This window comes from Lithobates pipiens, unplaced genomic scaffold (genome assembly GCF_037356315.1).
Source record: "Lithobates pipiens isolate NorthernLeopardFrog02 unplaced genomic scaffold, aLitPip1_a1.2 Scaffold_1, whole genome shotgun sequence".
NCBI lineage: Eukaryota > Metazoa > Chordata > Amphibia > Anura > Ranidae > Lithobates > Lithobates pipiens.
This window is the reverse complement of record NW_027507685.1, coordinates 169126377-169138478: the sequence shown is the minus strand read 5'-3', so window position 1 is coordinate 169138478 and position 12102 is coordinate 169126377. Positions and strand designations below refer to the sequence as shown.

At 43.7% G+C, this 12102-nt stretch overlaps 1 protein-coding gene across 1 annotated transcript in view; it reads left to right on the top strand.

Moving 5' to 3' along the window:
* Nucleotides 1-12102, top strand: part of HAUS7 (HAUS augmin like complex subunit 7) — a 61649-nt gene that overhangs the window by 33321 nt on the left and 16226 nt on the right. The window contains exons 6-7 of the mRNA XM_077478856.1: nt 729-884; nt 6867-6957. Of these exons, the coding sequence (XP_077334982.1) occupies nt 729-884; nt 6867-6957 (247 nt within the window). The remainder of the gene's footprint in view (nt 1-728; nt 885-6866; nt 6958-12102) is intronic.

The following is a 12102-nucleotide window of genomic DNA, read 5'->3' as shown; positions in this document are numbered from 1 at the left end:
TATTTTATAGCGCGGGGATCACAACTTCTTTATATAACCGAATTAACCCGTCTAACAGAATGCGTTAAAACAGGGGTTTAGTTTTGCACGCATTTGCAAATGCATGCGTAAGCTGCAGAGCCACTTCACGGCACCCTGTATTACCTGCATTCTTAACTCTCGTAAATTTTTGAGAGCCTCCACAGTGAAAGCACATGCTATATTTATATATTATGGGTACTTATGTAGCGCAGTCAGTTTACACAGTGCTTTACATTTATACTGTACATTTACATCAGTCCCTGCCCTCCAGGAGCTTTCAATCTAAGGTCCCTAACTCGCTTTTAATAAAAAAATACATACTAGGGGCCAATTTAGACGGGAAGCAGTTAACCTACTAGCATGTCTTTTGGAGTGCGGAAGGAAACTGGAGTTACCCAGAAGAAACCCACACAGGCACAGGGAGAACATGTAGACTTCAGACAGGTAGTGCCATGGTCGATATTCAAACCAATGACCCTAGTGCTGTCAGGCAGAAGTGCTAAACACTTAGCCACTGCATATAAATGTTTTTCATCTTTTTTTGTGTATTTTAAAAATAAAAATGTAGATGCTTTTCTTTTATATGCTATTGATTGGTCTGTACAGATCACAGATATCACAATTGTTCTTGGTTTTGAATTTTATTTTTTATTTCGATTGATTTGTGTTTTTTGTCTTTTTTTTTTTTTTTTTTTTTTTTTTTTTAGTGTTGATGAAGCTTTTGCCAATTGCGCATACGAAAACGAGAAACTCCTACATGAGATTTTCTCCAGCCCCCACTTCCAGGCAACTCTCACACCTGAGTGCAATCCATGGCCAGCTGACCTCCAACCTTTACTGCTGAAAGAGGAACTGCCCAAGAGGTACTGCATGCTTCAATATTGGTAAAATCTGTACTTTTATATATACTGTACAATGTGCCCACATCCAAATTAAAATCACTGTACAATCACTTTGTATTGTGGAGTTGTTGTTTTTATGGAAAATGCTACAATAAAGAGATTGTGGTTGGCCACACATCATATCTTAGACCAGGTCTGCCTACCAGATTTTCACAGATTTGTGTCAGTTTCCACCAGCCTACCTCCGGTCTGGAGAAAAAAAAAAGAGGAATAAGGATCCGTCCTTTACCTTTTTCAGGTCGATCAGATCAGAGGGCAGTCAGGTGTAAATGGCCAGTGGAGTCCATTTACACCCGACCTCTCATAGAGCAGAGCGAGCTCTATCCATGTCTGCTCCACAGAAACTGAAACTGAGTGTCATCCGCATGCTCTGATTGGATCAGCAGGGGATCTGCGTGCGGATCCCTGCTGATCAGAACACAATTTGTCGCATATGAACCTTAAATAATCACAAGATGTCTATTTAGGACAGCAGATAACATCATTATTTAACTGCTTGCCGACTATCAGCTGTCATTATACGGAGGCAGGTTGGCAAGATCCCGCAAACCGTTGTAGCTATATGTTGGTCCCTTTAAGTGAGATAGCAGGTGCATGTGCTGCATCTCAGGGCTGCCGATGGTCACTAACGCGAGAGGCAGAACAGGGATGTGTGTGTGTGTGTGTGTGTGTGTGTAATAGAGACAGATCGTGAGTTCCTAATAGCTAGGAATCGCGATCTGTCATTCCTCTAGGTCAGGCCCCTCCACAAAGGACATATTGAGGCTTAAATCTCCTCCAGGGTGGTGACGTTTGTGGCTCCGGGCTTTCGTCCTCCTCCTCCTCCTCCTCGTTGCTGCGTATCACGCATGTATCGTTCGTACAATCAGTCAGGGATCACTGACCTATTTACCGACTCCTTCCTCTGCTCTCCATCATGCACAGAGGGGGATGATGTGGACGTATTTCCCATCAATTGCCCCGCCGCACTTGGTAAAGTCCTACTGCTGGGCAAATTGGGAAGCCAAAAGTCTGCCATTCCTGTGGCATTGAAGGAAACTGTGGAGTGAAGCAAGAAAAAAAATTGGTACTTTTGCACATAACATTGCAGGCAGATTAGACACAAACATTCTTTGCCAACATAAGTAAAAAAAAATATATATTTTAAGGAGTATTTAAAGACAAAAATATAAGGTCCTCTTATCCGATTCCTCGCCCCTCTGATGGCCCATTGTAAGCATTTTAGGGGGGGTGTGTTTTGGACAGGTAACCCTCTCCACTTCATTGAGAGCTAAATGCATTAATAATGTGTTTTACTTTGGCCAGCCCCTCCTTACTTACACTATTGGCAGCCCACTGGACAGGTGCGAAGTGACATAATATGAATACACACTGTCCAAATTGAAGCATGTTTTTACATTCTGCAACCTATCAAGATAATAGGAGAACAAAACTTTAAACAGTACCATTTGAAAATATTTAGGCAGGCCCTTTCACTACATGCTTTGGTGAATTCATCCATAAATCTGACCACAAAATAGGCAGGTATAGTGTGTATAGGTTTGGCAAAGTCAGCAGATGGAGTACTGGTATTGGTTGACTTAGCGGTTGGGGGAAGGGAGGGTTCCAGATTAGTTTGGGACCCCCCCCCCCCCCCCAAAAAAGCCTCTTGTACTCTGCCTGAATTTAAGGAAAATGTACACATTTTAGGGGGTGTTTAGGGTAAAGCAGTATTATGACAAAATGCATTAAGTATCTAGGCTAGGTGTGTTTGGGCCCAAGATAACATGCTGCGGAGTGAAGTCAAATATGCATGAAGGACAAAAAAGGAGCAGTAAAAGCTTCCAGCATGCATGAGTACATTCACAGCATATTACAATCATGGTAATTAGGGAATGATACAAATAAGTATAATACATTAGCAAACATTAAATACATAGAATGTGATGTTCAAGGATAAAACTTACCCTAATATAGTCCTCCTACAGGACCTGAATGATGGCAGAAGAGGTCTCTGGAATAATGATCCCCAGAGCCTAGGGGGAGACCTCTTTGAATAACGTGATGCCCTGCAGACTTCTCCCCGTCACCAAGTACCGCAAGGTGGCAACTAGCCTCTGTTCGGGAGTGATGGTTTGTCACATGCACGTGTCCTGCTTGGTAATATAGGGGGACAGCAAAGCCAACAGACAGGGAAAAACGGGGTCCGTCATCCAGAGATAATCCCTGAAATCATCAGGATTATTCTCCTGTATCTCCCGCAAAAGACGTGTGAGAATTGGTCACGCTGGAGCAACCAATTCTTCTTCCATGAACTCCTCCCTGTCCTGTTCATGGACTGGGCTCGGGTCAAAGTAAGAACCCCAACACCAAGCCCCCGCATAGCACGAACTCTGATGAGTATGTAACCGCAACATGGCTTCAAAACGGTCGGTTGGTCAGAACAAACTAACAGAACACACTAAAAATCAGAAAGGCCTGAGAAGAGCGACCTGAAAATCAAATACGTACTAGAAATGGCAAGCACCGAAAACCAGATACGAACCCACAAGCACAAACTGAAGAGCAATAACGATCGGAAAAGCACGAGGCTGAAAAGCATGAATCGTCTCTCACCAAACTTCTACTAACACGAGATTAGCAGAAGGAGCCCAATGGGTGACGCACTGGCTATCGAACTTCCCTTTTCTAGTACCGTCGTACGTGTTGTACGTCAGCGCATGCTCGGCGATCGGAATTTCTGACATTTGTGTGACCGTGTATATGCAAGACAAGTTTGAGACCACATCCGTCAGAAATAAATCCAGGATTTTGTTGTCTGAATGTCTGATCGTGTGTACGTAGCAAAAGTGTGACAGCACTGACAGCTGAAAATTGTCCTGGGCAGGAAGGGGGGAATGTGCCTGGTATTGAAGTGGTTAAAGAAAATGGTCCATTGGCACGTGCTGGTATTTTTTCAATTCTTTATTTATGCAGTTGACAAAAAGAATCGTCTACCATAAAACACGGGAGAGATTAGACTATACATACTGTTATTTTCAATTCATTTTTAGGTAACACATGCGTACATATAATCGGTGCATCATGGGAAAATTAGGATGTTGCTTTTGGCCTCAGATTGCCTATATTATTGTACTGTTTACTACATCAGGTCCATTATTAGTGCAGGTGTGTGTATGTATATGTGTGTGTGTTATATATATATATATATATATATATATATATATATATATATATTTGGTGCCTTGCAAAAATTCACCCCCTTGGCATTTTTTGTTTTGTTGCCTCACAACCTGGAATTAACATGGATTGTTTGAGGATTTTCATCATTTCATTTACAGAACATACCCACAACTTTTGAAGTGAAGCAACCAACAAATAGAACAAAATAACAGAAAAAGTCAACGTGCATAACTATTCGACCCCCCCAAAGTCAATACTTTGTAGAGCCACCTTTGCGGCTATGTCGGCTCCAAATCACTTTGGATAAGTCCCTAGGAGCTTGCCACATCTTACCACTGGGATCTTTGCCCATTCCTCTTTGCAAAACCACTCCAGCTCCTTCTAGTTGGATGGTTTGCACTTGTGAACAGCAACCTTTAAGTCTGACCACATATTTTCTATTGGATTGAGGTCTGAGCTTTGACTAGGCCATTCCAACCCATTTACATGTTTCCCCTTAAACCATTCAAGTGTTGCTTTAGCAGTGTGTTTGGAGTCATTGTGCTGCTGGAAGTTGAACCTCCGTCTTAGCCTCAAATAGGGATAAAACTTTTTTTTGCAGAAGGGAGTTTAAGACACGTGGCCACTCGTTACTACGTAGAGGGTTCTTTATTGTAAGAGCGGCAAGGATGTGGATTTCCCTTCCACAGGCGGTGGTCACACCAGGGAGCATCGATTCGTTTTTTTTTAAATTATTATATAAGCACCTGAACAACCGCAACATACAGGGATGTACAATGCGATACTGACTTATAATCGCACACATAGGTTGGACTTGATGGACTTTGTTACATAGTAGGCGAGGTTGAAAAAAGACAATGTAAATCACACACAGAGTGGTACAGGTTTTGCTCAAGAATATCCCTGTATTTAGCACCATCCATCTTTCCCTCATCTCTGACCAGTTTCCCAGTCCCAACTGCTGATGGTGTTCTTTGGGTGATGTGATGTGTTGGGTTTGCACCAGACATAGCGTTTTGATGGCCAAAAAGTAAAAAAAAAAATTCTCGTCAGACCAGAGCACCTTCCTCCATACATTTTGGGAGTCTCCCACATGCCTTTTCGCAAACTCAAAATGTACCATTTTCTTTTTTTGCTGAAAGTAATGGCTTTCTTCTGGCCACTCTGCCATAAAGCCCAACTCTGGTGCGTACGGTTTATTGTCATCCTATGTACAGATACTCTCTCCTATGGAAATCTGCAGCTCCTCCAGGGTTACCTTAGGTCTCTGTGCTGCCTCTTTGATTAATGCCCTCCTTGCCCAGTCTGTGTTTTGGTGTGCGGCCGTCTCATGGCAGGTTTGCTGTTGTGCCATGTTCTTTCCATTTGGTTATGTTAGATTTGATGGTGCTCCTAGGGATCATCAAAGATTTAAATATTTTTTTTTTTTTTTTTTTTTTTTATAACCTAACCCTGACTTGTACTTCTCAACAACATTGTCCCTTACTTGTTTGGAGAGTTCCTTGGTCTTTATGGCAGTGTTTGGTTAGTGGTGCCTCTTGCTTAGGTGTTGCAGCCTCTGGGGCTTTTCAAAAAGGTGTGTATATGTAATAACAGATCATGTGACACTTAGATGTGGTGGCTGCAATTGTTTTTTTTTTTTTTTTTCATTCTTCTTCTTTTTTTCTACTCCTGTCACCTCTTTAACCTGCCAGCAACACACTTCTGGTCCTAGGATGGCATGCTAGGACAGGACCCCAGAACCACCCTGTTACTTTGCTTTTCACTATAACCTGGGGGTAGTTACTTTGTAGTCCACATAGGTGAATGGGTTTGGCACTGCCTTCCTTCTATAAGAAACTAGAAGCTCCAAGGATCTCTGGCAGATCAACAGTTATCTGTCTGTTCTTACAGCGTTTTTTTAAAATAAATTAAAGGGCAAGTCCACCTTTTTGTAGGTGGAAAAAAATAACACATTTTTAAAAAAATATAGCATATATAATTGTGTGACACTAGTCGTATTGTAAATTAAAGAGGAAGTAAACTCTGCTTTTATTTTTATTTAAATTTTTTTTTTAAAGAACAAAGTGTCTTCATGCCTAGTACATAGTAATGTTAGCATCTAATGTTTCGCAAGTACCCTTTTGTGGTTTAATAAAAGAAATGCTCTTCCTGGAATTGGCTGCGCCATCTTTGTGGATGTCTAACTCCCCTGTGACATAATTTCCGCTCTTCCTCATTTTTTCCCCCTGCCAGAATCTCGCATATGCGCAATTGCGCGCTATTCAAGCCTCTTTCTCGATCGCCGTGACCACAGCAACCAAGCTCCCCCCATTTCTTGCTGTGGATGTCTGTGACCTGGTATACTCCCCCTGTGTGGCGTCTGTAAGTCGCAAGTAGAGAACCAGGAAGCTAGGAAGGGAAAGTATTGAGTCTTCTAGCTGTGCCAATCTTGGCGGAAATTACAGACCCGGCACTGCTGTTAAGGAAACGGCACACAGTGTGCCATTAATCAGGCGACTAAATGCGCATATGTCAATGGCAACATTCTCCAGGGGAGGTCAGCAGTTGCAGTCCATCATTGTTGATGATCAAGTTTCTTAATTCGTTAGGTGAGGGATAAATGTGACCACTTCAAACTTTCATCTTCATTAACAACTCAAAAGATGCAGCTTCACTATTTCTGCCTTGATGGATTTCTTCTAAATAAGGACCGTTTTTCTATAAATATATTCTTGCATGGTTTGCATATATGTTGTAGTGTGAAATGTGACTTTTTATATCGCTGTGTGCTTTATCTAGTGCCCATCAATCTGACAATCGTACCAGAATTAGTCAAGATTTAGAGGAACTGCAGAAGATTTCTACAGCACTACATGATCTTAAAGAAGAGGTGCGACTTTGCATTTTTATTTTAATTCTTTATTTTCACCTTTTTATTATTGTTGCATGACATGTTGAATAAGTAAGGATAAATAATTTCCATAATAGAACATTAAAAATTACAACACATTGAATGGTACATGAAGTTGCATTACTGTGAAAAGTGTTGGGGAATGGCAGGTGAGTTTGGGGGATGGGAGTGACAGGTGTTTGGGGGGGGGGGGGTGGGATGGGAATGGCTGGTGTTGGGGAACTGGGATGGGGATGGCAGGTGTTTGGGCACTGGGATGGGAATGGCAGGTGTTGGGGACTGCAATGGGAATGGTAGGTGTTTGGGCACTGGGATGGGACTGGCAGGTGTTGGGGACTGCGATGGGAATGGTAGGTGTTTGGGCACTGGGATAGGACTGGCAGGCAAGTTAGGGGATGTGGGTGACAGACAGGTGTTCGGGGGGATGGGAATGACGGGTTTGGGGGGATGGGGATGACAGATGTTGTTGGGGGAAGGGACGGCAATGACAGTGTTGGGGATAGGTACTGGGATGGGAATTGCGGGTCTCAAAAAGATGTGTGAGCCAACCACCAATTTATCAGTTATTAATACCGACAGATCACTGTGGATAAAAAAAATAAGAGGGCGCACCGGCCTAGTACATTATCCCAATTATATTTTATAATAATAAAAACAAAGTAGAAACTACTCACAAACAGATGGAAAAATGAAGCTTGTAAAAGCCAAGATAACAGAGGACCTGACCTCGAGGTCTCAGCTGGCTGACTCGCTTGGCAAGAATACCTTCTTTCTAAGAGCCTAGCAGTAATGGCTTCTCCATCTCAATATATACACACACGTAGTAATTGGGCACATCACGTGAGAGCCTGGGGCCACCCACCCACTGTGGCAGTGGTACAACTTTGGGGTGGAGTGAGTGGCCCAAGGTGACAGGTGGAAAATGGCAATATTGCCTGCACTACATTGTACTGGTTGAGGCATTGCCTAAAGATGTATATGGAGAATGATTGATTGATAGTATGAAACAGCGTGGGGCTTGTACATATGAATAAAATGCCTATACAAGACATGGTGGTCTAGAATTGGGAACGTTCATATACTGACCTTTGTCTACGTATGCCGTTCGTGCAATAGGAAATATTCAGGAGTCCGCTTTGGAATAGTTCAGTCTATTATGCCTGGAACGCACCTAACAACCACAACATACAGGAATATACAATGTAATACTGACATATAATCGCACACATAGGTTGGACTTCATGGTCTTGTGTCTATTATTATTTATTTTTTTCAACCTCACCTACTATGTACCTATGTAACACATGCCATAGTGTTTGTGTTTCGGGAGATACTCAAAGATGTAATTTCCTGCTTGCCTATTTTGCTTGGAGAAGATATCTCCAGGACTGGCATCGTTAAGTAGACATCCACTAGAGGTATAAGTGGATGTAGATCTAGTATTGCATAGAGGATTAATGTAGGTAACAGTGGTGGTGTGTCCATAGAGGGCACAGGAGTGCCGCCCCCTCTCTCCTGCACCCGTCAATCTTTAATAGAATAATGCATTGCATGAATCTATCTATCTGTTGCCGCCGCCCCCTATTCAGGTGTCTGGCCCCTTGTTGGGCGCTGGGCATCTGAATTACAGTGGCAGGGGTGTTTTAGGCAGTGCCTGATTAGAGCTGTTGGCTCTAATAGGCTTCCAAATAGGTAAAAAGCAGGCACACTGCTGTGCGTTTGCTGCCTACACAGTGCTCTTGAAAGTTGGCAATATTGCAAAAAAACAAATAAGTCCCAATAATATTGCAGCAGCGTTTTTTTTTTTTTCATTCATATATGCACATCACTTCTTGTGATCAATATAATGAAGTCGATAGTGGAAAGATAGTCTCTTATTGTGATCTGCACAGCTTCCACCCACGATTCACCACGTGTGGTAAACAAGCCCCATTTGGGGGTACACTCACCAGACCAAAAAAGTAATAACACCTTGATAGCTTAAGATTAGACACTCCACTTTCCACTGTTCGTCTCCAACCATCCACTAGGTGTCAGGGTTGACTCGCATAGGGCTTCGGGAATGCATAGAAAATAATAACCATGTCCACATAGCGTAATCCCGTTTTTAAATAGCTTTATTAAATGTTGCCTTCAACCCCTTGATAAAATTATGCGTACCAAACAATAAAATATATGAAGCATGTAATAAGTGTATTATTTTATTACATGCTTCATATATTTTGTTTGGTACGCATAATTTTATCAAGGGGTTGAAGTCAACATTTAATAAAGCTATTTAAAACGGGATTACGCTATGTGGACATTGTTATTATTTTCTATGCATTCCCGAAGCCCTGTGCGAGTCAACCCTGACACCTAGTGGAAAGTGGAGTGTCTAATCTTAACCACTTCAATACAGGGCACTTAACCACTTGCCGCCTGCCCTATAACAAATAGACGGTGGCAAAGTGGTTGCATAATCCTGACCGGACGTCATATGACGTGATCAGGATTATGAGCCGCTGCGCGCCGCCGGGGGCGCGCATCGCGGCGATCGTTGTTGCGGGGTGTCAGTCTGACACCCGGCAACTACGATCTCGGTAAAGAGTCTCCGACGGAGACTCTTTACCATGTGATCAGCCGTGTCCAATCACGGCTGATCACAGTGTAAATAGGAAAAGCCGGTGATCGGCTTTTCCTCACTCGCGTCTGTCAGACGCGAGTAGGGGAGAGCCGATCGGCTGCTCCTCTGACAGGGGGGGTCTGTGCTGATCGATTATCAGCCCAGCCCCCCGAGGATGCCCACACTGGACCACCAGGGATGCCCAGGGCAAGGTATGCCACCCTAGACCACCAGGGATTCCAGTCAGTGCCACAATGGATGCCAATCAGTGCCCATAATGGATGCCAATCATTGCCCACAATGGGCATCACTGATTGGCATGCATTATTGATTGGCATCCATTAGTACAATATATTATAATACAATGCCGCCTATCAGTTCCCATCTGTGCCGCCTATCAGTTCCCATCTGTGCCGCCTATCAGTGCCCATCCATGCCACCTATCAGTGCCCACCTGTGCCGCCTACCCATGCCCACCTGTGCCGCCTACCCATGCCCACCTGTGCCGCCTATCAGTGCCCATCCGTGTCGCCCATCAGTGCCGCCTATCAGTGCCACATATCGGTGTCCATCAGTGCCACTTCATTGGTGCCACCTCATCGGTGCCCATCAGTGCCACCTTATCATTGCCCATCAGTGTAACCCCATCAGTGCCCATCAGTGAAGGAGAAAACTTATTTGCAAAGTTTTGAAACTGAAACAAAAAAAAAACATTTTTTTTTTCAACATTTTCGGTATTTTTTTATTTGTTTAGCAAAAAATAAAAACTGCAGAGGTGATCAAATACCACCAAAAGAAAGCTCTATTTGTGGGGAAAAAATGATAACAATTTCATTTGGGTACAGTGTAGTATGACCGCGCAATTGTCATTCAAAGTGCGACAGCGCTGAAAGCTCAAAATTGGTCTGGGCAGGAAGGTGTTTAAGTGCCTGGTATTGAAGTGGTTAAACACCTTCCTGCCCAGACCAATTTTGAGCTTTCAGCGCTGTCATACTTTGAATGACAATTGCGTGGTCATGCTACACTGTACCCAAATGAAATTTTTATCATTTTTTTTCCCACAAAGAGAGCTTTCTTTTGGTGGTATTTGATCACCTCTACGATTTTTATTTTTTGCTAAACAAATAAAAAAAATACAGAAAATTTTGAAAAAATGTTTTTTTTTGTTTCAGTTTCAAAACTTTGTAAATAAGTTTTCTCCTTCACTGATGGGCACTGATGAGGTGGCACCAATGAAGTGGCACTGATAGGCGGCACTGATGGACACTGATAGGCGGCACTGATGGACACTGATAGGCGGCACTGATGGACACTGATAGGCGGCACTGATGGACACTGATAGGCGGCACTGATGGACACTGATAGGCGGCACTGATGGACACTGATAGGCGGCACTGATGGACACTGATAGGCGGCACTGATAGCTGGCACAAATTGGCACTGATAGCTGGCACAGATGGGCATGGGTAGGCGGCACAGATGGGTACTGATAGGCGACATTGTATTATAATGTACTGTACTAATGGATGCCAAACAATGCATGCCAATCAGTGATGCCCATTGTGGACACTGATTGGCATCCATTATGGGCACTGATTGGCATCCATTATGGCACTGACTGGAATCCCTGGTGGTCTAGGGTGGCATACCTTGTCCTGGGCGTCCCTGGTGGTCCAGTGTGGGCATCCTCGGGGGGGGGCTGCGCTGATAATCGATCAGCACAGACCCCCCCCCCCTGTCAGAGGAGCAGCCGATCGGCTCTCCTCTACTCGCGTCTGACAGACGCGAGTGAAGAAAAACCGATCACCGGCTCTTCCTATTTACACTGTGATCAGCCGTGATTGGACACGGCTGATCACGTGGTAAAGAGTCTCCGTCGGAGACTTTACCGAGATCGTAGTTACAGGGTGTCAGACTGACACCCCGCAACAACGATCGCCGGCAAGTGGTTAAACTATCAAGGTGTTATTACTTTTTTGGTCTGGTGAGTTTACCCCCAAAAGGGGCTTGTTTACCACACGTGGTGAATCGTGGGTCGAAACTGTGCAGATCACAATAAGAGACTATCTTTCCACTATCTACTTCATCATATTGATCACAAGAAGTGATGTGCATATATGAATGGAAAAAAAGCGCTGCTGCAATATTATTGGGACTTATATTTGTTTTTATGTAATATTGCCAACTTTCGATTTTGAACTTTAATGCTAAGTGGCTGCTGTTACCTTTTTTAAGGTGTAAAATCCAAGAAGCGCGGAGGGGTGTGCATAGGGGGCGGTTATTTGTTACATCCTGCATTATTACACAGTGCTCTGTTAGGGAATCAAATCACTTCCCTAACACTGACCCGCCTCTCAGCCAATCAGGTGCACCAGGTCTGGTTACCTGTCACCTGATTGGCTGAAGTGACAGGCGCTGTGATTGGATGTCTATCGGGAGTCCAGTCATAGCAGAAGAGGACAGGAGAAGACATCGAGGACTCAGAGGGAGCAATGCACTGACCCAAGACAGGTAAGTGC